Raw genomic sequence first — 27,827 nt, 5'->3', positions numbered from 1 at the left:
TAGTAACTAGAACTCGAACTAATGCTGGGAAACAGTCTTTTTCATACACCGGAGCACTCGAATGGAACAGTTTACCCATAAACTTAAGGCATGCCCCATCTAAACATTCGTTCTCAGCCCAATTTTGGAGGGCACTCCACTGTGCCCACGTATAGATCTGTCGTTGTTGTTTTGTTTTTCTGTTCTTTCTTTCTGAGGTAGAGGAAATTTAAGGATATGAGGATGTAATGTGTTGTATAATATTTGTTAAATTTTGAGTTTGATATATATCAGTATACAGTATATTAAGATACAAACAGATTTGATACTGCAAATTTGATTTTGATGATCTCATGTGTTTATTTGTATGTATGTGTTCATGCAGGGCCTCCAAGAACAACAGTGTTTAACCCACTGATGGAGCCACCCTGTGAAAATAAAACATATAAATAAATATAAATAAATAAGTAAACAACTGAAGAGTCATGTTGATAGAATATTGCCTTAGGCCTGATTATTACAATGAGTTGTTTTTTTTTCGGATGTGAAGCACAAAGCGATTAAGACATTTAGTTTGTTTAATCCCTGATAACTTATGTAAAGGTATTGATGTATAGAGCCTATGACAGATCACAAATGAAACATTTTCTTTTGATCCACGCAACATACATCTCAGGTAAGGACATTATTGTACCACAAAATGAAGTGCTTAAATATGTAGAAATCCCTTTAACAATTCGCATTTTTTGCGTAGTTATCCAAATTTCATCATTATATGGATAAGATCATGCATGAAATGTTTCTACATAATATATTCAATGAAATTCATTTCTACCAAATTAGACGTTTCAATTGGATCCATAATCATATTTTTAAATGATTTTACCTATCATTTTTGATAAATTATGCAAATCAAGGCTTATTTGCATAGATGCAGAGTGTCTCTTTGGATGAAAAATTTTGAATAGCACCGGGAAACATCAGGGACAAACTAAAGTACTCAAAAGTGCATACTGCGTTTCAGTGGTTTACCCCTACTCGAGCCTTACATGTTACTACTACTAGTACACATATGTAGCACAATATTGTAGTACCCAAAACTAACAAAATGTTACACTGCAAGCTTATCCTACATTAGCCTGACCAGACACTGTGCTGCGAGCTGTCGCCAGCGCTGCGTGTAGTTAATCCTACATATAGTTGTTGTATTGTGCGCGGTTTATGCGGTAGGTGGAAAGGATCTGGAATCGCTTGCTAGAGTTGTCGTCAAACGAAATGTCATCAAACAGAAGCTTTTCTCTGGGATTTTAGGTGATCGAGGGATATTGCAGTATTTAATGTCGTTTCCTCTCACTTTGTAACATCCACAAGGCCTAGCTAGCGGCGAACAGTATGGAGGTCCTATTTGTGGACACGCTAGTGCACGACTCGAGTGAGGTAGGTCCCACGTATTCAAATTTATGTCGTGTTGTTTAGTATCTTCCTCCTCTTGGTAGCGACTGGTAATTTTCACCTGTATTCACCTGTCTTGTCGGGCCTCTGGAAAGACGGTAGTCTTGTAATGCCCTCCCACTTTCAGCAAACTTCCACTGTATTTTAAACTTGAGTACCTTGACTTCTTTATTGCAATAATTTATTTTTTACTGCTCTGCTGCAGCGGCATAGCTGCAGCGGCATAGCTGCAGCTGCATTAGGATTTCTACTGTATGTGATTAAGTTTAAGTGAATCTGTTTCTCCTGTAAACTTTACAGTAATTCTTCAAACGTTACTTCTTTGACAGGAATGCATCAACTTCTGACTTGAATCTGTTAATTGTAGTTGTTTCCACAGCTGACTTTGGTTTATTTATTAAAGTGCATTCGAAACAAGATTACTTAGGCAACGGGCCATTCAACTGAAAGTTAGAAAACTCACTAACGTTTAGGCATACACTTGTAGGCCTAAATTTTATTTTTTATAGAATAATACTGGTACTAAAAGAATATAATAAATAAATGTACTAGTGAATTAATAGTATTGAATAGAGTACACATAGTATTAGGGTGCACACCATGCACTAGAATATAGAATTCTGGTGAGAGTGAACTGAATGTAGGTATTTTTGTGTGGGCCTGTTATGAAATACCTAACAATTACTCACCGAGTGGCTGACGGGACTTGGAGCTGAAGGCACCACCGGCAGGAGTGGTAGACGACCGTGTCAGTGGTAGAATACACTACACTAGGTGAACAGAAGAGGTGAACAGAAGAGGTGAACAGTGTCCTTGAGAAGAACAGTGTGAACAGTGTGAACAGGTGAACAGTGTGAACAGGTGAACAGGTGAACAGGTGAACAGTGTCCTTCAGAAGAGGTGAACAGTGTCCTTGTAATGGTTATTGCACTTCCCGAAATGATATGAAATAATATGGACTAACTCCGAATGCACTTAGGGTGTCCGAAGACGACAGTGTCCCATAGAAATATGTACAAAAGATCCAGCGGCAGCGTGGAGTAGCCTCCGGGTGCCGCGGCTAGCACAAGCGAGGGTAGAGTCCACCGCTGGAGCGCTGGATAGAAGAACTGCGAGGTCCCTGGTAGAGTCTGCACACCACCGGCAGCACGCTAGCAGGACCGATGCAGCGATGTAACGGGACGCGAATCACGTTGAATGCAGCGATGTAGAAAATCCCCAGGTTGGAGTGTAGAGCCTGAAGAAAGGGCGAGTCGCGATACAAAAAGGAGCGAATATCGCGAGGTATAAAATCCGAGGAAGTGTAATATTCCGTATTGAGTAATAATCCGTAAGAAATGACAGTCCATGGCGCGAGGTATCGTCCGCGAGAAAAGACGTGGGAAGTAATATACGGACGTGCGTGACTCCAAAGATTAGGATGTGCTCTCGGGATGAAAGCTAATCGTGAAGTGAGGAAGCTTGGAAAATTAAACAGCGTGGTCGGAGAAAACGTGTCACGGACAGGAGCTTTGAGGGTGGTAATTGGCTGGTGAAGATGCACAGCTGGCCACTAATTGGTAGCTTGTTTCCGTGACAGCAAAACAAGGGGTGTGTTTATGAAAATCCGACTACTGTTGGAATGTGAAATACGCATACCTCGGCACGATGACAAAGGCAAAGAATGTAGTGCGCACCTGTCATGTGTCGGCGCACAAAGAAAGTTCGCGTGGATGTTGACAAAATACTGGCGTCGCCAGACAGCGTTATTTACAATAGCCAGAATGCCAGACAATATGATACATATATATAGAAAACCGCTACATGAATATAAAGTAGGGTAAAACCCCCAGTATTCGTTCATTTAAGCTTTTCTGCAATCTGCAATATTTTTAAAACTAAAATAACACATACACAAATCATATCTACAGCAATGTATAGATAGATTTCTTTAGGTCTAATCGCAATGTTTGTTTTGTTGAACACATCATAGACTTTCACAGAATCCCCAAATATATCACCTTGAAAATCCCCAGAATACGGTCAGGTGATATGCGCATTCAATGTCAATACCCATTTAAGGCCGCTGAAAAATGCGCTGTGCCATACCTTGTTGGCGCAAAATTACATCGGGGACATTGCAGCGCCCGTTGGTGACCAAATTCTGGCAAGTCGGCACTTGCATTTAACCCTTGTACATTGAGTCACTGCATCGTCACGTATGGAGATTTTGTTTTTGTTTTGCGTATTTGCAGATACCATCACACTCTGAGCTTGCGATAAGCAAAAAATCTCGCAAGAGAACGGCGTATTTCTGGATTTTTAGCCCTATTTGGGGGTGACCCGTACTCTTAAAACTTGGCTTAACTCATGCACGCTTTTGAAAAGTTGTGCCGATTCTTCATTTTTGACAGCAAATTTGGGATTTTGAATGGATTTTTGGAGGGGACTGTGGGACTTTCCTGTTGTGAATGACTGTGCCAGAATGTAAAATGATGTGATTTATGTGTGTGTGTTGTGACAGTAGAACTTACTGGCTTGTGATAAGTGACCGCATTTTGGTAGGGGACCAAATACTGGTAGGCTTACCCTACTCTGGACTCTAGTCATGCCAGTCTTAACAAATACAGATCTAAATAAACATCCGCAACACAAACATGAACTTGTGGTTCACAGGAAAACAACAGATTTTCACTACCATAGGTCTAGGAAACCTAGTCCCAGGGCCAGGGCAGCAAGGTGGCTCAGGCCAGGATCGGTAGCATAACTGCCTTTCAATCGAATGGCTTGGGTTTGAGTGTGGGTTTTAATCCAAGTGAGTCTTAACATTCTTACTGAGCAATGCCACATGTGTGTTATCATGATGTCCCCTCCAGTAGAGGCAAAGCACACTCTGCCCCTTGGATAGGACATACATGTATATAATAGGAGGTCCTGAGGCTGTATCCAGCGTATGTAAGAGAGTAACAACTCATGACTCATTATTTAAGATCCCGCTTCATTCTTTCAATGCAAAGAGCAGGGTGCAAAACCCAAGCTCCAAAGCCTAGTGTATGGTGAAATGGTCCACCCCAAATGCTAGACATTGGAAGTCTTCCCGACCAATGTGAGAATAATTTACCGAGTCAGAAATATAATTGAGTTTAATTGGTTTTCATTGTGATGAGTTAGTGTGTCTTGCACTGTCCATCACACACAGCCCACTGTATGCCATTTAAAATTACTCATTACATTAGGATATAGTGCGTGGATTTGGACCATCAGTGGCGACCATTGGCATCAGAAGCATTCTGATGATGTCCCATATTGTATTTTTTTTGCTCATCAACAGGAGGTGAACATGGACTTAGTCCATTTCTCAATGCCAGTCTTTATTACTGAGGTTCGTGTCATTCCAAGGGGATATGCCATCCATCCAAGCATCCGAGATGACTCGAGGCTTGGGTAAGTCTGGTGCCGTTGTCGGATAGAGAGAACCTGAATAGATGAATGTACACAGCTATTTAACCCGTTTAGGACGAGTCCCGAGTATACTCGGGCAGGGGTCTATGGGAAATGCGTGTTGCAGCAAAATCAGCCCGTCCTCAACGGGTTAAGGACCTGGTAGCATGGGGAGAGAAGGGAAGGTTGACTCGATTGCATCAGTCTTCATTTGCTGCCCACCTGGGTACACTGTACATTGAATTATAGGACAAGTTCACCTTCAGAGACATGTGGATTAGGTGAATGCAGCAGTATCAATAGAACATATCAGCAATAGTTTGAGGAAAATCGGACAATCCGTTTAAAAGTTATGAATTTTTGAAGTTTCTGCTTAGTCACTGCTGAATGAGAAGACTACTACAGCTTGTGATGTTACATGAGTACAACAATATAAAGAAAGTACTGTAAAAGTGGACATTTTCGGGCCGTTTAAATTTTCGCGCATTTTGCACAACCAGAAACTAGCGCGAAAATGAAAGCATGCAAATATTTTTGCATGCTGTATGTTCCTGTAGTTGAGGTTTGATTCCGCGGAATTAAAAACATGCGAAACTCTTCTTACCCGGCTGAGCGCGAAAAATTAGTCGCGTGAAAATATTCACTTTTACAGTTTAAGGAAAATGCAAGATGTTTTCACTTTTCCCGCATAATAAAATAACCCTTGGCTTCCCTCTTTCAGTAGGCAAGGGAAATAATATTACCCTTAACATTTATCAGTGACAAGTCGAGGAAATGTGCACCTTTTTCAAAAAGAAAAATTTTGTGAAATTCTCTTTGTATTTTCCTTATTTCGTTGTACGCATGTGACATCATACACCCTGGTAGTCTTCTCAACCAGCAGGGGCTGTGCAGATACATAAAAAATTCATAACTTTTGAACGGATTGTCCGATTTTCCCCAAACTTTCACTGAAGTGTTCTACTAATATTGCTGCATGCACTCAATCCACATGTATATATGAAGGTGGACTTGTCCTTTAAAGACCGTGATGAGTGAAGGCCTGTAAGAATGGAATTGGCTGTCAGCAAATATGTGCATCAAAGCGTATGCTCATTGATCAGTGACATTCGACCCCAGTCGAGATTCTTTGACTGCATTTGTACTTCAATAGAGATAGATGATGAAACACAATTCACAATATTTATAATTCGGATTCACAATTCACAATTCGTAAAGGGGATTCCCCGAGTACACCCAAGTTGGGCCAGCCTTCCTATTGCATGATATCCCCTTGCTGCGGGTTCTCCAAGACACAAATATTGACTGATTCGGGTTCGTTGAGGGCAGCAGACATTTCATGGCACTGGGCGAAGCCATAGTGGGTGTCTCAGCCGACCCCCCCTGCTCTCCCCCACCCCGGGCAACATGTTTATCACGCACTTGTAACAAAGGTTCGCGCACTAAGCAAGCATTCGCGCACTCAGTACGAGACGCCGATTGGCTAAAGCAGTTTTTCATTCTGCGCGCGTGCTAATGTAGGGAGAGGGGTGGGGAGTGGGAAGGGGGGGGTCAGCTGAGACACCCACTATGGCTGCGCCCAGTGCCAAAAATACACATAGCGCGTCACAGAATCGGTCAATATGTGGATTAGCATGGAAACATACATGTATGCAAAGAACGAAGGCATTTATGGAGTAAGACATTATCGGAATTAAATGATAACAATTTGACCATTATCCAATAAGCATACAGAGTAGGAATTTCTTGGATATATAGATTTTTTGTATTTGTTTTTTTCAACTGAAATCCTGAACTTACAGTGGAATAGGCACACATGTGAATACATGTACTTCTGATTTTGTCATCAAACCTGAGTCATTGTAGCATAAGTAACCTACATGTAGTCAATGTTGTATACCAAATTAGAGAAATAACTGTTAGTGCTAATTGAATTTTTAAGGTATTCTTCAGGTAATACTAAATGAATAGAACATAAAGTTGAATTTGTATTGTTGGCATTTTGAGCAGAAATTACAATGTTGATTTTTGTTCTCCTTCCCCCTATGTTGATTTCTGTAGACAAACGTCACCTCCAAGCTTCAAACTGGAGACATTTTTTCACAACATGAGCAACTCCAACGCAACCTTTGAGAGGCTTGGTACACTGGAATACAAGGAGGGCTGTGATATACAGCTTCTGACGAAATCAAAGGTGTCGCCTTATTATTTTCTTTCCTCTCATCACAGTAAGGCAAAGGGTTGATGCTATTTGTTAAAAAGAAAAAAAGAAGAGGAAAATATCATTGGGGAAGACACATTGTACCAGTGGTAATGAACTAAGCATGGCTTATCATACCATAGTGATTTAAAGTTGTTTTAATGAATGCATAAAACCATACAATGCAAGGTGATGATTGCACTAGGCTATACAGCTGTGTTTTCATATCACAGTCGTGTTTATACGAGAAACTCAACTTATACTCAATCCAGCAAACACACTTGCCATAGAAAAAGATTAATTTTGATCATGGAAGATGTATGATATGTAGAGTCCATGATATGACGTGAGCAAGGTCATAGAGAAATGTTGTTTAAAAAAAGATATAAGAGACCTGTTATGCACAATTCAACTGAGATGAGGAGAGCATTGCCACAATCACTAGACTGCAATGACCATTTTTGAGACACCCTGTAGATGCCATATTAGCCACCGTACAAGCAGTCAAAATGTAGTATCATTGATAATATTTGTAATTCATTTGTTGCTGTGGTGTTGCTTTTGTTTGAGTCATTCAAATTATATTTTCATCTCATAAATATATTTCATAATCTTATTTGTTAGTGTAATTTCATTAACCCTAAGATGTGATTGATGGAAGTGACTGTGGTAACTGTGATAAAATACATTTAGTAATGTGGTGATGATGATGGTGATGATGATAATGGGGATGGTGATGATGATGGTGATGATGATGATGCTGTTGCTGATGATGATGACGATGATAGGATTGTGATCATATGTTGATTATGAAATGAAGTGAAAAAGAAAAGCTGACATCTCCATGCTTGACAATTCAGGAAGCAACAGAAAGGATGGTCGTCCGGGGAAACTACGCTTGCCTGACATTGATGGTGATTGGAAAACTAGCATCCAGTGGCACAAAACCACAGAGGTCCCCCTCTCCACCTCCACCACCTCCTCCACCACCGAAGCAAGTACCTCAGCCAAGCAAAAGGCCAAGTAAGTTAGAGAGGGGACTGGTCTAACTCATCCTTGAAGTCTATCTTGACAGATGTCTAAAGTGTACAATGTAGATTGTGAAGTGTACATACATTTGTCACAGTGTCTTACACCTTGTACACATGGGATGAAGTGTTCATAAATCTTCTTTTTTTTTTCACTCCTCTAGTTGAGACGGTTATTTCACCCGAGCCGGTCCATCCTCACCAACCAGAGCAGAACAAGCCATCTGAGTGGGAGCCCTGGTCGCACGAGCGAGAAGCCCTACCAAAACGGCCACGCTACAGCGAACCCCAGCCAGAGCCCATCTCAGAGCCCAGCCCGATTCCCACCACCACCAGCATGCCCCAGCCGATTCCGCAGAAGAAGGGTCCGCGGACGCCCTCTCCGCCCCACCCGGCTGGGAGCGGGGGAGAATTGTGGGAACAGCCGCCACCGCCCCCTCAGGGCAAGGATGGTGGCCCACCCCACATGTGGCAGGGAGGTGCGGGTGAAGGGAGAGGGGAGTGGCAGACCACAGACTCGTGGGCGGGAGAGGGTGGGCCGCCCGCCCCTCCAGAGCCCGGCGACGGAGGAGAGAGATGGGAGACCACCGATTCGTGGTGGGACGAGGGTAATGAGGAAGAGTGGGCTGAGGACCGGAGAGAGAGGATCCACCGTGGTCCCAGGACTCCCCCGGGAGAGCCCGAGTTGCAATCGCCAGACTTTGTTGAAGGAGGGAGGGAGGATGGTGGCGACAAAGCATCACGGGGAAGAGCGGGTAGCAGTGATGACGAGGAAGATGGAATTGATAGGGGCCAAGATGAGGCGGAACTATTTGAGCCATTGTCACCAGAGGAAGTGCCGCAACACAGGAAATATACTCGTCAGGACCTCGAGAATATTGCCGAAGGTGTGTTCCATTTTAATTCTTTTGTTTTAAGGAATTTGCTTTAGATGATGACAGAGGAGAGGAAATTTATGATATTTCCTTGTTAAGTTACATTCTTGATGCGTGAATCAATAGATAAGATCAGCGAATGTGGGGCAAAGTTTTAGTGGGAGTTATGTCATTCGGATGGGAATGATTTAGCTGTGGAGTGTGTTGTTGTAACTGTTACGAATACTGTAAAACAAGGAATGTTCGCGTGCATTTTAATTTTGCAAATTTCACGGGAGCCAAGATTTGCAAGATTAAAATACACATGAAAATTCTTGTATACACTTTACGCATTGCATGTTAGAGTGCAACTCAAGAAAATTTCATGCCGCGAAAAAGGCTGTAGGCTCCAATTCGCGAAAATTTCATGCTGCGAAAATATTGTGTTTTACAGTATTTAATGTAACTTTTCCAGGTGGATGCAAGGGCGACATCACTCTCTCTAATCCTGCAAGAGTAAGCTTCCTTTGAATAGTGACCGTTTTACATTGAAAGTGAAACAGAGGGAAGGATGAGGAGATCAAATGAGGATTCTGATCCTTATATAAACAATCTGTTCTAACATTCTCAGCAGAGAGACAGAGACCACAAGAGAACGATGATGTGGACAGCATCGGCCAGAGCTACGAGGACATTCTGAGTGACGAGGAGGCGCTGGAGGACGTGGACAGCTTGAGAGGACTGCTGGAAGCCGGAGTGGACCTTGAAGGGCTGGAGGACGATAGCTGGCCAGACATCACTCCTTACGACCCCTTTCAGCACGAACTGCTACCCCTCAAGGTCAGCGTCAATCAGCACTTTTAGCTTTGCCACCATGATTATTCTCACACTTTTTGTGCAATACAGTGGACTCCCGTTAGTGAAGTCCTCGGGACCGGCAGTTTTCTTTCATTATAACCGAACAAATAAACAATAGAAATACAAAGACCGGATAATGTTGTGGCCTGAATTCTTACTTCGTTGTAACCGGAATTTACACTGATCCAGATCTGACGTTCTATGAGGAAGAGAAGATGAAGATGGAGGAAAACAAGCCGGAAGAATTACCTAAAGAGGCTCTAGCCATTACAGAGATGGTGGAAGATTTGAAAGGAACTGACTACAACACCAAGTAAGTGTTTTAGAGGCCAAGACTTTATCAGTTTATCTGTTGAAACCAGAAAGATGTTGGAAGAGTTTGTATATTATAGAAAGCAGACAGGAATACATTGATGATTGTAGCTTCTAAGAACCCCCAAATTTGATTGAGAATCTTAAAAAAAAAACATCTTCTTCTATAAAAGCAACAAACAGGAGTACATTGATTATTGTACTTTCTAAGAACCCCCAAATTAGAGAATCTTCAAAAAAAAAAATCTTTTATAAAACTAGCAGACAGGAGTACAAATTGTAGTTTCCAAGAACCCCCAAATTAGAGAATCTTAAAAAAAAAGAGAAAAAAAAATCTTCTATGAAACTATGATCATGTTTATGAGTGAGGTTCAGGGGGACCAAACTGGCTCCAATTTTTTACATTTTCATCTTCTTGAAAATGCACAGTCAAGTAAGTCACCAAACGTGTTGTTGATAGAGTGATAGATTGACAAAAAAAAGAAGAAGAAGAAATGGGCACCATGTCCCGCAACACAAATTCTAGAAAGTGTACATATTTGAAGTTTTATAACTAATTCACAATATGTTGGAATGATGCAGAAACCATAGATATTTCATACAGTTATACCATGTATTTCATATATTCCATTCTATAATGCTTACAACTTCTGTATTTAGTTGACACAGGTATTGATATGTTTAAGTACCTCTTCATTTCATATGATTGTTAATCTTATGTTTTGTTTTAAAAAGAAAGAATGGAAAATGCTTTGCAATGATTTCTTGTAAGGTGAAATGTAATATTCTGATTTGCCTTAAACTCGTACGTATATTGTCGTGCGTCTATTGCAGGTGGGTAGCGACATTGGAGGAACTCTCGTTGCACCTCCCCCTCGGCCTGGCCTATGTGAGTGAGGGCGTCCTGAAGGTGATCGTCGGCTGGACTGTGGCAGCCCTGGACTACGATGTGGCGCTCCAGCAGGCCATCGCCATCAACATCAGGCAGCTGAAGGCGGGCACGAAGCTGGTGGGGCTCCTCTGTGATGCTGGACCGACGATGACCGAGAGGCTGCTGGTGAGTTTTGAGGTTTGGTGGTCTGCACTACCTCAGGAATGTCCTTGGACACTGTCGCCTTTGTTTTGTTTTTGTTTTCTCCTCCAGCAAAGCCTCATCATCATCATTATCATCATCATCATCATCATCATCATCATCATAATGTTTTTTTTTTTGTTATTATGTTATTATTATTAACATAGTAATAATAGTGATGATAATGGTGGTGACGACGAAGGTGATGATGATGTTGATGATGATTTTTTATTAGTAGTAGTATTATCATTATCATCATTATTTTATGGAGCAACATAGCAGACAGTGCAGCCAGTCAGACTTGCGGAACAGAATATGTTCCTGGTGCCATGTTACCAAAAGAAATTGAAGAAATGATTAAAAAAAAAATAATAATCTTGTACTAAAGACAGGGTTACTTTAAAAGACAGTGATGCCATCAAAGTATTACTTCCCATGAAGGTCTGAGCCAAATTACAAAGATGTGATTAATGCTATGTCACTTTGAATCGAGATAAATCATCTAGCATGGCATCCACACTGTTTAACAAATCTCTTTCCACACACTGATTATAAGTTGCAATACTGTAAAAGTGGACAGTTTTTGCAGTGTGGAATTTTTGCGCATTTCATACTACAAGAAACCAGCATAAGATAAAAGCATGCAAAATATTTTGCTCGTTGAATGCAACACTTTTTCACATTTTGATTCTGCAGAATTTAAAACATGCAAAATTGATTTTACCCAACTGAGCACAAAAAATTACTTGTGTGAAGATTTCCACTTTACAGTAATTGCAGTTTCTATGACTGCAGCCGTGCAACCAGTGAGATGTGATTGTTTGAGTCAGAACTGTGGTAACTGCAATAGCGGCAACTTTCAATCATTGCAAACCTCTGCAGATATTGGTACGGAGACCTTTAGATGTGTATGCTGGTCATGTGAGGGACACCATTTTACAGAGATCTCCATTTTAAAGCCACACATTCAAAATTTCTGAAAGTCATACGCTTGAATCAAGTAGCTCCTTTTTGTCCTGCAGTCTTATAGTGGCAGAAAGTCCTTGATACCTCTAAACCAGGGTCAGAGAGGAGATTGAATATCTCTTCTGCTGCAATATGAAGGTAGTGACATTCTGGCACATGGCGAAAAAGTGCAGTAACCTTGCAGTCATGCTGCCAAGAAGGCCTATTGGAGGTGTTCATTGAATACTTGTTAGTATAGTAATCATGCTTAGTTGGTGTATTTGTGAGAGTGTCTTGTTTAATTGGAATAGACATTTTTACTTGGTCCTTTAAGCATTGAAAACACTTAAAGATTTTTTTCTCCTCGGACAATTTTACTGAGACTTTGTTATCGTTCAGTTTTGTTAAATGTTTATCTTAGGAGGCAAAAAATTAAGGTGCAACTGTCATAAATGAGCCACCTACTGTAGGTGTGCAGTGAGAGGAATTCTAATGTGAAGACTTATAAGGGATCAACTGTTAAAGGGATCATACATTTTTGGTTGAGATGGGGGTTGCTGATTATAGCTTTTTGTGAGATAATGAAAAATCTCTTATGAGATATTGAAGAGCATACAATTCTAAGAGGAATCCAAAGTTTATTTAATGAAAATTCATTTTAGAATGACTGAGATACTGTACAAATGTATGCAAAAATAAAGATCCTAATAAAAGATGGGACCCACCTTTTGTTACGATCACTTTGTATTACTTTGTTCTTTGATATCTCATCCATATCAAAACCAATTTTCATGAAATAGACTTTGAATTCTTCTGAGAATTATATGCTCTTTCATATAATTTTGTAAGAGGTTTGTCATTAGAAGCTAAAATCTGAGTCCCCATTTCACCCAAAACTATACCATCCCTGTAAATGTGCTAGATGTGCTGTTACTACAAAGAGTGCTATATTATTTACTCACCTTCGTTGAAATAGGTGCCAAACCCTTTCTATGTTAACCTTGGTTTTGTTTTGTTTGTGCTGTAGAAATCAGCATACATGTACTTCCCATGATAAATTATCTAGACAACTGTAATCTACCCATGGATGTACCTTTGAGAGCTGTTTGGCTACACTTGTATTTCAAGGCTTGCTGTAAAGCTTGCCTTGGTTATCTTGTACCCTACCAGCCACTGTTAACCATGTGACATTGGCAGAATTTTTGCATCATTTCTGAACTACCTTCATGTATACATGCTGATTCTCATATCTTATGTTCATGTACATTATGCAGAACGCAAATGTGCAGCATGGTCTGCTAGATTTGATCTCCAGAGACAACATGGCCTCGTCACTGAAGCTTCTTGCAATCAAAGGTTGGTTCCACTTTATGGTTAGATGACATACTTTATCGGACACCAAGTGAAGTTATGATGACAAGGGTTTTGCAATTAGGGAAGTTATGAGAGACAAGAGGTTCACAGCTCAAGTTACATGGTAATATTTGTCTCAAATTATCATTATTATCATTATCATTATTTTAATTATTTTTGGCAAAGAGCGACAGAGTCTGTTGTATCCACACGAACAAGCTGTGGCACATTCCATTGCTGTAGACTGTGACCTTGTACCAGGAAATAAGAATGTGAACTCTGCAAAGGAAACTTGCCAAGAGGAGTTTGGCATCTTCTCCTTCCGGCATTATCATCATCATCATCGCATGCACAAAATATCATCTCCAGCTGGATTGAAGACGTGCAGGAATGAAAAAATCGAAAAGAAGGAAACCGATGACCATGACACGTGCCAGCAGTTTTGATACATGAAATATTTGATCGATTAATTGAGGAATTTGTTCAGGTTGGAAACGATAGTTCTGCGTGATGAGATGATGAATCAATTTTGGCATGAAGCCAGATATAAGAGAAGAGGAAACATTAAACAGTACACCTGTTCAGTCCGGTAAGGATGCAGTTACCAAGCAAGTATGCACAGGTAAATCCCATAGATCCTCCTCCTCCACCTAATCCTTTTACTTTGTTGGATTGAGAGGATTTTTTTTTTCCAGTGAGTGGAAGTCACTGCCTCTGCATCAGAATCTCCAGAGTAGTGACCTTTGAATCTTTTCAGCCCCATTCCTTGTCCTCATCCGTAAACCTCTGAATCCTCTTGCATGTGACCTGAGTGGGGAAGGTCATGGCAACCCCCGGAATCGAAATTCGGAGGGAAAAAAAAAGTGAAATATAATTTGTAACTCCATTGCAAAATGCCACACTTGTGTGATTCACTGTCAATGCTGTTACTGGAATACGCTTTATCACAGTGCAGGGTTGTCGATAAGTCTGAAAATGAAGTTACAAATTGAAACATGAGACTGAGTCACCCTGTGCATAAAAGAGGCATGATTCCGTCTGTGTATGTGTACTATTTGGCTCATCCCTCTGAAATAAGAGAAAAGAAAATTAACATTGTTGTGAAAAAGTGTTGTGGGTTTTGGCAGCACTAACCCACTCCCGTGAGAAAATATAAATCCTCAAACTCTTGGGTGTTCTCTTACATGAAGGAGTGGTTTTGCATTTTGAGAGGTTTGGTGATATGAGTTTTCAAGTAAGCTTAAAGGAGACCTCCGGATGATTTTCAGATTTTTGCATTTGAACAACTATAAATTGGTTACACTGAGGACAGAGTTTCATAAATTATGATACCTGGGATGAAGAATAAGAATGTTTTCAAAATTTAGAACAAATTGCAATGAACAAGGATGATGACATGGCAGAGTCACCATAAGGGTGGGATTTCACGGAGCACGCGAACGATTTGCGAAGGACGCGAATGACAAAATCCAACATTCGGAAAAGTTTTTCTCCGAATGCGTTCCGACAAAGAAGCCGAAAAATATTCGTGCGCAATTTGTGCGAAGTTTCCACGACGTATGTGTGAATGTCGTGTGTATCATTGCTAAAGTACAGCATGTTACCTACACGAAGAACATGCGACGGAAATGCGAACAACGAAAAATTTTCAATAGTCATGGGATAAGATCTACCCAAGGAGAGGTGGAAGCTGACTTGAGTTGATTTTTTTTTCTTTCCTCTATTTCTCCTTTCTTTTTCTCTCATTTTTCTATTGAGTGCTTGCCTACATTTTTTTTCCCTAGGACCTATCTCCACTAGTAAAGCATTTGATTTTTTTTTTTTGCAGTTCCGCCAACACATAATCTCTATATACAGTTCAAATGAAATTTTGCATACTTTAGATTAATATTAAGTGTATTCTGCGATTTTTTTTTTGTATATCAAACATGTCTTTTTCTTTGGTAGTCTTTAATTTGTTTTGTTACTGTAGTTGTTAATAATTGATGTTTGGATGTATGGTATTATTTTTATTTGTAGACAGGATGTATAGGTCATACATCCCCAAACGTGCGGCAAACGTTCGCGAGAATGTCTCAAAAGGTACGCGAACAGTTTGCGATTACGTCGTAAAATGATCGGAAAAACTTCGCAGATTTCGCGTAACATACGCGAGACATTCTTCAAAGTTTCGGAGTCTGTCTTGGGTTTCACGAACATTTTGCGAACATCGCGCGTGTCTTGCGAAGGTCTTGATCATATGACGAGGCTTTAAAGACACTTTCGAGAACAATTCGCGGGCAAATCACGACCAAGTGTGCGGAAAAGCTTCGCAAAAAATTTCAAACTTTTTTGAAATCATCGCCGAAGTAAAAACGACATTCGCGAACAATTGACGACGCTTACGAACCCTCACGTTCGTTTTGCGATCTTTTGCAGAATAAAATACGAATGCTGGATTTTGCCATTCGCGTCCTTCGCAAATCGTTCGCGTGCTCCGTGAAATCCCACCCTAAGTATGCATGAGTTGGGGCTCAAGGAAGCAGAACAAAAGAAGAAGGCATGCATAGATTATACACAGGTGAACTCACAAGCAAATGGTATTGCAACGGAATTACACTGCTACATTTCTGAAATATGTGAACCTCCTATGTCATCATCCTTGTTCAGTGTAATTTGTTTGAGGTTTTCAAGGTATTGTTTCTCTGATTAAGAACCACAATAGACTCCACAAATCTATACATGTAGTTGTCGATTTATGTGCTACGTGATGTGAAATTACGAAAATCGTCTGGAATGTCCCTTTAACACTGCTTTGAATTTTGTTTGAACATTCTATATTTCAGTGCATCAGCTGAAGATAATGACAGGGTGCATCTTCTATTGGATGGTCAATATTAGGAAATTTTACAGACTTTTAGCTGATTTCATTGATATTTCATTAGTACATTTTGTAATTACTGATAGCACTACACTGTTTCTCAGTACATTTGCAATGTATACCTGTCACAATTTAGGCTCCAAGATTGGTAGAATTAACATAAAGCCTAACTTTTGTAATTTAAAATTTTTGCTGTTTTGCTGTTTTCTTAATGCCAGTCATCATTGTCATCATTGACAGACCTATGTCTGTTGAATACCACTTCTCCAAGAATTTGTGGATGACATGCAAGTGTTACCCTCTGTAATGCCACATTGATCTCTAATCCTCCAAATTCCCCAGCCCTGGACTCTACAACCAACTGGCAGGTGGGCATAGAGCAGTTCCTCGGAGGTGAGCAGCCCCCAGAGGATGCGGTGTCAAGCTGCTACCAGCGTCTGTTGAAACTGCTCCTGGCAGAGCAGACAGTCCGCGTGGTGACGGCTGCCGCCTCTCTGCTCAACAAGCTGCACCTCTTTGAGGTCCTGTCCAGACTTGGCGATGTCACTGAGAGGTCAGTATAGCAAAACACCCCCTTCCCTCAGCCCACCCTGCCCTGCCCCGCCCTGAATGTGATGTTGTCTTTTCGAGTACCTCGCATTTGTGTCGATGAAGAATTGCAGTCATTCATGGATGGATAGCCACTCGCTATTCCAGGGGGGTGTTTTACAGAGATTGTAAGTCCATCTTAAAAGTTAAGATCAACTTCAAATTGTGGAATTATATGCCTCTTGTTTCTCTGTTCAGTTTTATTAGCCTTTCAGAATCTACTTCAAATTGTTATGAAAACTTTCAGAAAAAAGATCCTTTGTCAGTTGTTTTATTTTGTATATTAATGGCTGCATTAAAAATATTCCAAAATGTTAATTTTCATTAGGAAGTAAGAAAACCATTGATGACACCCACAGTATACCATAATTTTAAGTTGATCCTAACTGGACTTAAATTCTTTGTGCAACACCCCCAGGTGCACCCGTTCAGTGGGAAGAAGACTGGAAAAAATCACCGCGCAGATGATTCCACTGGAAGATCTATTGCCAGACCTATTTAACATTATTTACAGCGATAGAGAAATTGTCATTCTCTCATGATCAATTGACCTAATTAGAATCATGTCTGTCAGATCCCCATTCTAAGAAGCTCCCATTTCACCCGCAGACTTGTGGGAGAATGAAACATCTCCCTTTCTGGCAAACACTGATCTCTTTACCCGTTAAAGATGAGTCCCGAGTATACTCGGGCAGGTGTCTTTGGGAAATGCATTTTGTAGCAAAATCAGCCCGCCTCAATGGGTTAAGTGGCTTGTCTGCTTCTGTCAAGTTACTTCCATTGTCATGTCTTTTTCTTGGTTTGTTTTTTTCCTGGAAACCTTGATCATGGAATGTGATTGGTGCAGCTGCTGTCATAAGTCATGTTTGTAAGAACAGGGAAGGGCTGCTTTTTCATCCCTGAGCTGGAAGTAGATAGAAATCATCGATGCGACATACTTCTCATTCTGCTTTGAAGGAAATCATATATCGTATCTGTGGCTGGATCATTGCTTCTCCACTTTTTTTCTTTCTGTTGCATTTTCAGTGGAATATGTCTGTTTATTATCTTGTTAGTGCTCTGGACTTTTTGTTCAGATGCCATAACTTTTGAATGGATTGTCCAATTTTTCTCAAACTTCAACTGATGTTCTACTAATATTGCGGCTTTTACTCAATCCACATTTATATATGAGCTTTGGTTTCCTTTAAGGTCTAATTGTCTCCATCAAAGCAACGCTTAACTAATAACACTGGCACTGGTCCGATGGTTCCAGACCATTAAAAATCACTGTCAGGCCCGTATCTTGCCAAATTTACTGGTCTGACATGAGCAGTAAAAAAGAAAGTTTAATACATTGACAGAGCCAGTAAAAAAAAAAAAGAAAAAGAACAGGACCAGTAAATTTTAAGGTTTGGACCAGTAAAAAACACAAAAAGTGGCCATCTACTGGTGTAACAGGGACAGGTTGGACTAGTAGAAGAAATGGGTTGGTATGCAGTGTTGGTGGAAGTGTGATGTTTTGATTACTGGATAATACATTCATGCGATGAAGCGCAGATGTGCAGTGAGTAGGAATGTGGGATAGGATTAGGTCAAAGCATGATCTATAAACTGATAGATTAGAACAAAACATGTAGGCTCTTGTCTCACTTTTGTTTTGTTTTTTTTTGTTTTTTTAGGGGGGATACGAATTTGATATTTTATGGTAGGTTTGGCTTTGTGTTTTAGCTAACACTTTTCTTCAGGCTTTCCTTTGTTAATTCAAGACATTGATCCTCCCCTTCTTCCCTCCAGCATTGTGGAGAAGGTCCCCGCCTCCGAGGTGGAGGTGGATCAGGAGGCCTACCAGGCAGGTGAGGACGGGATGGACGAGATGAAGGGAGAGGTCAAGCCCCCAGCCGAGGCTGGAGAGGAGACCATCGACACCGTGGAGTCCAGCAGTCTGGAGGAGGAGCGGATGGACGGCGACGGCGCCTCCATCAACGCCGGCGACGTCGAGAAGGTGGTCGGCTGCCTGAGCGAGCTGCTGACCATCATCAGGACGGCCCCGCACACAATTGTAAGATCAAGCGGAGACTCATGTGTCAGCCTCAGTTAATAATGTTAATCTTATCTCACATTTCTGAGTGAGGTTGTGGGATCAAGTAATGTACCACCAAAATGGCCTGAGGAAGCAGACTAGGAGGCTGATATGATTAGTCTTGAATAGCTCACATTTGTTAGTGTGGTGTTGTGGTCGCATAAAGCACCAAGAAAATGACCTGAGGAGACAAGCTATGAGGTAAATGTCATTAGTCCTAGCTCACTTTTGTCAATGAGGTGTTGTAATCAAATAGAGGCACCAAGAAAATGGTCTGGAGAGACAGACTAGGAGGTTGTCAGACAACACAAAAGAAAAACACACACAGATTCTACATTATGATTTAAATAGAAATACCTTTCTGTGTTCATCTGCATTCAATTTCATTTGCTCTGACAAGTTGCCTCAATCTTGCTGCATTTACTATACCCGGCAGGCGGTTTGTAATTATGAGCTGGGTGACAGGAGTCACTATAACCTTTGGCCCCTGATAATAACCAAAGATGAAAATAGAAAACAAAACAAAACAAGATACTAGCCAGGAGTCAACAAATACCCCATACATAATAGTCTATTTTCAATGATATAGCTTTACAAAAAATGTCAGCATATTTCTTTCTTTATTTTGATAAATGGTATTATATTGAAGTATTCATGTCTCGCAGTCATATGACTGAATTGCACATAGAATTACATCGTAAAAGAGACAACAAATATTACAAAACAAGTATCCATACAAAAGAAACACGTAAAATACTGACATTGAGAAACGAGGTCATACGACAGAACATGTAGACCTACAAACTGAGCAAGCCGTAAACATAACATCATGACAAAAACACAGATGATCAGGGTTCGGTATTCACACTCTGTCTTTCGACACCTGTCTCACACACTGTCACACACCCTTTCGCTCTTTGTCATTTTCACTCGCTCTTTCTCTCATGTTTTTGCATATGCACCACTACGCTCACACAACATATTGGTACATTATCAGACCTGCTGATTTCCTACTCTCGTTACACACCAGTGCTCACTCACGTACACCTGATCATCAAAGCCTATACTGATCAATGAGATTCTTCTCAGGAGATATGTACAATGTATACCTATTCAAATATATTGCACTGGATTAATTACGGGGGATTGTAAAATGTACAAAGTATATATATTTGTATCTGTTTTTATCATGATGACATTTACAGACAGAAATTGCTTTCTCTATGATTGCCTGTTGTCACACTGCTATCAATGCAATGGGATGCAACCAACTTAAACTCAGAGTGATGCTGTAGTGCAAGCTGTGACAAACGGACCATGCCATCATCATCAATGTCACCATGGTGCTGTGTTCTATTTTTAGGTGCAGCCTCATCCCAGGGTATTCCCCACCTCAGTCACCATCAACAGTCCACCCCAGGGGAACCCCTGGCCGGTCATGTGCCACATGTTTAGGGCCAGGTAAGAGATGTTTCTATTCCTGAGGCGTGATCTGGGGCAGTTCAGTCTCCCATTGCTGAAATTAGAAACTTTTGAAATTGTTTTTTTCTTGGGTACAGGTAGAAAGAGTAGAAAGGGGGATTAATGGAAGGAGAGGGCTATATTAATTGACTTGTATGACTTCTTAAAGGATTATCAAGCTTTCCTCAAACCTTCACTCAGTTTTCACTAAACTTTTTTGCATTTGCCGAATCCACATGCATATAAAGTGGGTAAATTTCGCTATTGATTTACTTTAGTGTGGTATCTAGTGGATTGTATTCAGGTTCTTTGTTATTGATCCGAGCAAACTTTGACATGGACATTGGAACAAGTGCCATTCAAGGACTGCATTTTTCTAAAGTAAGGGTAATATGACAGTGTGGATAACAGTATAGTTATGACAATCAGCATGTTATCAATTCACATTTTATTGTGTGTTAACCCTTTCTGTGCCTGGGATATCGGACGGTGTACAACACCACAGGGTTTTCTGTGCCAGTCTCCACTCGAAGCATCCGATGGGTTAATTTTGTTTACTGTTGTTTACATCTGTGACAAAAGGGGATCACAGTTGTGGAGTGTTTCTTGGCAAACATTTTTTTTTTTTTTTGGTCATTCCCTTTTTTTCCCCAGGAATCTGTTGGAGTGCATCCTCTTCTTGCTGTCTTGCCCAGCAACCTCCTCCAATGACAGCATCACCAGCATCATCGTCGACGTCTTGGAGGAGATTCTCAGTCACTGGTCTGGTGAGCAAACCAGGAAAGGAGACCTTTGCACATTGCTGTGTGAAGATCCCAATTCTCAGAGCAGCCAGTGTTTTAAGTGCTCTGTGCAGCCAAAAGGAAGAACTTGCTTTGAAGGGCAACTTGCTTCAAAATGCAAAACAGTTATAAAGCACTCAGGCAATGTCCAACTTGTGTCAAAAGTTATGAATTTCAAAGTTTTGCTCAATTGTATGTGCTGCCCTCTTTGGACTAAAAATCTGCAACAGTTAGTGATACCCAAAGAGATTTTTCTCCTCCCCACCACTAGAGGGCGGACTCTACAATGGAGTCAGTGATTTCATGGGGGCCGCCATTGTTCCACTTAGTAATGGCGGACTTTGCGTACTAATTATACATTTCTACAGCGCGTATTACGCGAACTTCTGAACTTTTACGCAAGTACGCACTTGATTTTGGCTGCTCCTCGGTTGCTCGTTTGCTAGCGTGTTAGCACGAGGGGTGAGCCTACCGCCTCGTTGTCATCCAATGCTCCCCTTGCGCTCACAAAACAATGGTACAGGGCGTATGAAGACCCCGCACTCTAGCAGTCACTGGGGAAAATCTCTTTGGTGATACCACAATTATGGTAAATGACGTAAAGAAAGACATACAGTTGAACCTCTCGTATCCGGACAAGTCGGGACCGGGGCTCATCCGGATAAGGGATTTGGCCGGATACGGGAGACTCAATGCTTTAAACATGTACATATACATACACATGTACTGATGTAGCCCATTGTAGTACCACATGTAGTAATGTGTATGCTGCAACCTTTTCGTTGTTACATTTGGGGATGTTTGGGGATGTTAAAATGTCTGAAGGTAAGCAATTTGGAAGGAAATTTGATTTAATGTATGTTAATCATGTTGGAAGTAATATGTAATTCATGTGTGTTTGTGTAGGAGTTCTCAAGGAGTTAGGAATCCCCCTTTCCCCCCGTAATTATTTTTAAAAAAATCATGGCGAGATTGCGTCCGTATAATAGAGAGATCCGGATAAAGGGAGGCCGGATAAGAGAGGTTCAACTGTACAAGGAATTTCACATACATTCATTCATCTGAAAGTGCAATGCATGGATTGGAAAACCAATGGTTTTGCTCAAGCTGTGGGGAATATTTTACCGAGGCCTTTCAGACCTGTCCTCCATCCTGCGTACTCTTTGGATTAGCATGTTTTGATTGTGATTCTCCCTTCTTTGTCAAAAATCACCATCTGACATAATGATTATCAAAATAGATCTGTTGTTGATGTAACATAATGTCACATTGTGAGGCAAAGGAAGAATTCATCAAATTGTACCCAACATATACCAGAAGGTATATCCTCAAAATTAGGGACTATTAGATAAAGGTGCAGTTCAGTTAATTTCATGCAATTCAGTCCATTTTTTTTTCTCAGTAGAGAACATACTAAAAAGCTGTCACAATTGCAGACACCATAATTTGATTAACACAATGAAAAAATTTGTCCTGTATACAGGTGTAAGACTGACAGCAAAAGAGAAAATGTTTATTTCTCGCTGATGCATGTAGCTGATTCTTAGATGACAGGTTACAGTGAGGTAAAAAAAAAGATCCCATTTTATTTTCCCTCCAGGTCTTCTCTACCTCTTCAGTCAGCTAGAGACGAGCAAAGCATTACTACAGACGCTGACCAGTAACTATGACGACGAAGAACCATCCGAGTGCCAGACCAACCTCCAACAACTCGGCTTCCGTCTGATCTACACGCTGAGTGCGCTGCAGTACGCCGACCTGATCCGGCAGCACCGGACGGCGGTCCACGACCTCGCCACCCACGTGGAGAATGAGGGGGTGCTTGCAGCACTGAGCGGGGCCTACTTGATGGCCGGGGGCCCACACGGACGGCTGGCCCTGGCCCGGGTGTTTGGAATGACCGACAACCTGGAGTGTCTGCTGCCGTTGGCTCACCTGACAGAGACAAGTAATGCAGGTGACCGGAGGTGTCCATTATTTCTCATTCCTGCCTGTGGTGCTATGTAATCTGTGTTCATTTTTCAACAAGAGTGTCGTAGGTTGCATTGATTCAAAACTACAACGTCTTGAATCAAACATGACTGTGTTGTAACATGTGCAAGTAAGAATCACAAAATATTCCTGCCATTTAGCCTCTCTGCCCTTTGTGTCACATTTAACCCCCCAGGTGATGAGAAGGTGGCGCTAGCCAGCAAGAAGACAGCCACCTACGGCTATGCCGCCCAGCTCTTGTCCATCATCGTCCAGTACTCTGAAGATGTGAGATTCCTGCACAAGTATGCCCCGCTCTTGATGGACAGCTGTACCGAGGAGCATGGTGAGTGTCCTTGGTCAATTCGAAGTCGGTGAGAGTTTCGCTCCTGCAGATTTCTCCTGATTTTGAGTATTGTGATGCTTCTGCATAGTTCTTCATTGATTCTTATAAGTCTTGATGACCAATGTAAAAATAATGATTTTTAGTACATGTCTCCCCACTCCCACTAACAAAAAGAGTTGTGAATCAGATACTTACTGTAAAAGTGGATATTTTTGTGTGACTAATTTTACGTGCTTGGCCATGTTAGAAAAGTTTCACGTGTTTTTAATTCCGCAAAATCAAGACATTAGCTACTGGAACATATGGCGAGCAAAAATATTTGTGTGCTTTTATTTTTGCGCTAGCTTCTGGTTGCACAAAGTGCGCAGAAATTTCAACACTGCAAAAATGTCCACTTTTATAATACAGCATGCAAATTGGATATCTCAGCTACTGGTTTGGTTTTCAGCAGGGGAAACACTAATGATTAATATTTAATGTCTTTATGCCACCCCGTAAGGAGACCCATGTCCCTTCTTCTTTTTCTCAGTTGTTCGTAAGTGGGTCCAGCCCCTGAAGGGCATCCGTCTGGACTCCAGCTGCGTCGGTACCCTGGTGGATCACATCAACCAGAGCGAGGGCCAGCTGACCTCCAACCTGAATGCCACGGCCCCCACCATCCTGACCTGCCTCCGAGCTCTGCAGCACATGGTCTGTCTCCCTGAGACCATGTCCACCAAAGGTAGTGACCAGTTGATGTCCTGGAAACAAAAAATCATGTCCGAAAAAAACAAACAAACTACAGAAGCTCATGTCCTATTGAATAACATGTCCCCACCATCCTGACCTGTCTTTGAGCTCTGCAGCACATGGTTTGCCCTCTGGAGATCATATCAACAAAAAATAGTTGATGTCCTAGAAAAAAGTAAATCTAAGAATGTTATTATCCAAACTTACAGGAGCTCATGTCCACTTGAGTATTACATGTCCTCAGAAACTGTTTTTTGTTGTAAAGACCCTCATAAAATCATGTCTCCAAAGATGCAGTGATCAGTAGCTGTTGTGACGCTGTTGTCTCCATATGTTAGATTAGATTCTACACCCCTCACAATGTTAATATCCAAACAAACAAATAAACAAATGCACACACACACACAAAAATTGCCCCAAAATGAACTCATCAGACTTAATCCAAAGGCACCTGTCAAGTTTTTCTCCAGTATCATATTTTCCAATCATATATATAATCATATGCATTTCCTATTGTCCTTACAGTACAGCCAACAGACCTCAAGTACAAAGTTGCAACGATGCAGCTTTACTCCAGCGGTGCTCTCAGTACTTTCATCGCATGCACCAAGGTAGGGATGACTGAAAGATTTTCTTAGCTTGGTTCAGAGCACAGACATTTGTTTGGCTTCTTTGTTTTGATATCCATATGTGGGAGACCTTTCTATGGTCTTTTGTGGTTTCAATATTCTTGTCATGTTACTTTGCCTTTAGATTCCCCCTCATACTCCTTCAGTGTTTGTTTTTGTTTTGTTTTGTTTGTTTGTTTGTTTTGTTTGTTTTTAGGGGGGTTCCAGTTCTGCTAAGTTTTTATGATATTCAGAAAGTTTGATTTGTCTTGGAGACTTTTTGTTATCGTTTAACAGGTAGATGTGACTGTCTGTAAACAGTAAGTAAAGGAAGGAAAAGGAATTGAAAAAATCTTTGTTTCTCTCAAACTTGCATCCATAATACTGCCTGACCTCTCCATTTGTGTGAAGTATAAGGTGACCCCTTGTGACTAATCCTTTTCCTCTTCTTTCTCTTCCTCCCCTTCTCTCCTTCTCTTTCTCCTCTTCCTCCTCCCATGTCTCCCTCCTATTCTTCTTTTTCCTCCTCCTCCACTTCCCCCCTCCTCCCTTCTCTTCATCCTGTGCCTCTTCACCTTCCTCCACTTTTTCCTCTTCCTCCTCTTCCTCTTCCTCATCCGCTTCCTCCTCCTCTTCCTCCTGCTCCTCCTCCTGCTCCTCCTCCTGCTCCTCCTCCCCCTCCCTCCTCTTCGTCCTATGCCTCTTCACCTTCCTCCTCTTGTTCCTCTTCCTCCTACTCCTCTTCCTGTTCCTATCCTCCGCCCTTATTATATTCCTCTTCCTCCTCCCCCTCCTCCTCCTCCTCCTCCTCCTCCTCTTCCTCTTCCTCCTGCTCCTCCTCCTCCTCTTCCTGTTCCCTATCCTCTTCCCTTATCCTCCTCTTCCTCCCCCTCCTCCTCTTCCTATTCCTCATCCTCTTCTTTTTTTTACCCCTCTCTCTTTCTCTTCATCCTCCTCTTCATCTTCATCTTCCTCATCCTCCTCTTCCTCTCTTCAACTACCTCATCTTCCTTGTCCCTCGATCTCTGTAGAAAGTGTCAGATTACATGCTGCGTCCGTGGCAACAGGGCATCAGCCTGTCCAGTGGCCACACCCACATGTTGGAGTCCATCACCCAGTGTCTGCTGAACCTCATCCGCACCATGCTGGTTCAGCTGCTAGACAACAAAAGCATGCAGGTGAGTGACCGCAAGGCCATCCACTCTAATAATGATAAGCAATAGAGGACATTTATATTGCGCAGCTATTATAATAATATACTCTACTGCGCAGTACAAAAAACTCTAGGCCGTCTCCCTTCAAGCCAAAACATAGTTCTCAGAATTGCTCAAAATTCAACATCCCCCTTTTGGAATTTGCATGCAATACATCGAAAGGGTCTATCATGAAACTTGTCTGGCTGATATGATTTGCCGGGTTAATGACTTGCTTTGTTTGGAGTATTTGAGATAAAGAGTGTGAAATAATAAAAGTCGGTGTCATTAGTGGTTTGTGACGATTGAAATGTGCCCTAGCTCTTGTAATGAATCACGTGCAGCTGTGTGTTTCACTCTCGGGCAATGGATACTGCCTTAGCACGCTGTATTGTGATCAATATAATTGATTCAAAAACATCATGTAGCAACGACAATCGGGGAATGCGATGTGATTGCAATACTTCTGCCTAACCTTTTTAGTACGTACGTGACATTTTTGTCATTACCCAACGGAAATTGTATTATCACAGCATTATTACACCCATTTCTTGTGCCTCTGTCTCTGTTCTAGAACAAAACTTATCACTTTCTCCAGTCATATGGAAACCATGTTTTACCTTTAAATTGTGTGAATCATCTTTTTTCTTTAAATATCAGTATCCACAGAAACAGATGTGCATTATGAGAGAAACTGTATGAGATTCATATTCGTCCTGGCACTCACAATTCAAATAACTTTCTTACCAGTCATGTGTTTTCTTTGGGCTCTCTAGTAGATAATTTTTGTAGGCATTGGCAATGTCAACCATCACTTACGAGGACAAATCACTTTCCACATAAAGACAAAGAAACCACATCTCACACAAATTTTGTAGGGCAAGAGTTAGTGAAATATATGTAATTGTCTGCTCTGTAGTTTCAGTGCAGACCATGAATGCATGAAGAAAGGTACAATGTATGTACCAATGCTTTTCACTTAGTCGTGCACTCCCAACGACGTGTCTTTTGACCAGCAAACTGTAATCATAGCTCTATTTTGTCGAGTGAGGCGCAAGCCTGTTAGGATTTCTAGAGTGTAATTCACATTTCCTTGTATTTGCTTTTTTCACGAGAAGACAATAGAGCATTAAAATTTTTTTTTACAAATATTCTTTTGTACAAAGCATGGAAGAATTTGATTTAAGTTTCTTTTTACTTGTTCTTTTCCCTTCATTTACACTTGATTCCACCACCATTCTCAGTCTTTCCAGGAGTCTTTAATATTCATATCTTGAAAATGTAGAAATCTGTACGATATGTTGTTGTTTTTTCAATCTCCTTGTTTTGTATCCGTTTGTGTGTTCTTCTGCAGTACTGTGACGAGCGCATCGTTAGCAACCTCCTTCCTCTACACACGGTCATTTGCTCTGCCCCGGCCACTGGTATCCTCAGCGACGTGGAGTCCCGCATCCAGGCCGGTATAGTGGACGTCCTGCTGACCTTCACCCAGCCCACGCTGGACATTGCCGAGGGCAAGGAAGAAGGTCAGTTCCCCCATCGCCCAGCAAGGAATGCCCAAGACCAATGTAATAACTCCTCCTTCCCTCCCCCCCCCCAAAAAAAAAGAAGAAATTTCAACAATCAATCATTGCACATGTACACAAAGTCACAACTCCAAATCGTATAGACCTATTGGTTTTAAAACACTGTAACTCCTGTCGGCCATAACGGAAGGGGGGGGGGGGGGCTTCTAAAGTAAGAAAAAAAGATGA

General features: G+C 41.3%; 1 protein-coding gene across 1 annotated transcript in view; it reads left to right on the top strand.

Annotated features, from left to right (window-relative positions):
• Positions 1 to 1,342: 1,342 nt before the first annotated feature.
• The window catches only part of LOC139709687 (protein virilizer homolog), a 45,279-nt gene continuing 18,794 nt past the window's right edge, over positions 1,343 to 27,827 (top strand). Inside the window, exons 1-19 of the mRNA XM_071621644.1 lie at positions 1,343 to 1,416; positions 4,742 to 4,854; positions 6,913 to 7,045; positions 7,912 to 8,074; positions 8,244 to 8,966; positions 9,565 to 9,774; positions 9,966 to 10,104; positions 10,938 to 11,160; positions 13,395 to 13,476; positions 16,676 to 16,886; positions 18,698 to 18,962; positions 20,347 to 20,444; positions 21,099 to 21,211; positions 22,827 to 23,183; positions 23,394 to 23,543; positions 24,073 to 24,264; positions 24,798 to 24,883; positions 25,912 to 26,058; positions 27,428 to 27,599. Of these exons, the coding sequence (XP_071477745.1) occupies positions 1,372 to 1,416; positions 4,742 to 4,854; positions 6,913 to 7,045; positions 7,912 to 8,074; positions 8,244 to 8,966; positions 9,565 to 9,774; positions 9,966 to 10,104; positions 10,938 to 11,160; positions 13,395 to 13,476; positions 16,676 to 16,886; positions 18,698 to 18,962; positions 20,347 to 20,444; positions 21,099 to 21,211; positions 22,827 to 23,183; positions 23,394 to 23,543; positions 24,073 to 24,264; positions 24,798 to 24,883; positions 25,912 to 26,058; positions 27,428 to 27,599 (3,622 nt within the window). The 5' untranslated portion in view covers positions 1,343 to 1,371. The remainder of the gene's footprint in view (positions 1,417 to 4,741; positions 4,855 to 6,912; positions 7,046 to 7,911; positions 8,075 to 8,243; positions 8,967 to 9,564; positions 9,775 to 9,965; positions 10,105 to 10,937; positions 11,161 to 13,394; positions 13,477 to 16,675; positions 16,887 to 18,697; positions 18,963 to 20,346; positions 20,445 to 21,098; positions 21,212 to 22,826; positions 23,184 to 23,393; positions 23,544 to 24,072; positions 24,265 to 24,797; positions 24,884 to 25,911; positions 26,059 to 27,427; positions 27,600 to 27,827) is intronic.

The sequence above is a fragment of the Diadema antillarum genome, unplaced genomic scaffold (assembly GCF_040938485.1).
Source record: "Diadema antillarum isolate AM-2024a unplaced genomic scaffold, OU_Dant_1.0 seq00001459_RagTag, whole genome shotgun sequence".
Taxonomy (NCBI): Eukaryota; Metazoa; Echinodermata; class Echinoidea; order Diadematoida; family Diadematidae; genus Diadema; species Diadema antillarum.
Note: the sequence above shows the minus strand (reverse complement) of the source record. Positions and strands in the feature narration are given on the sequence as shown.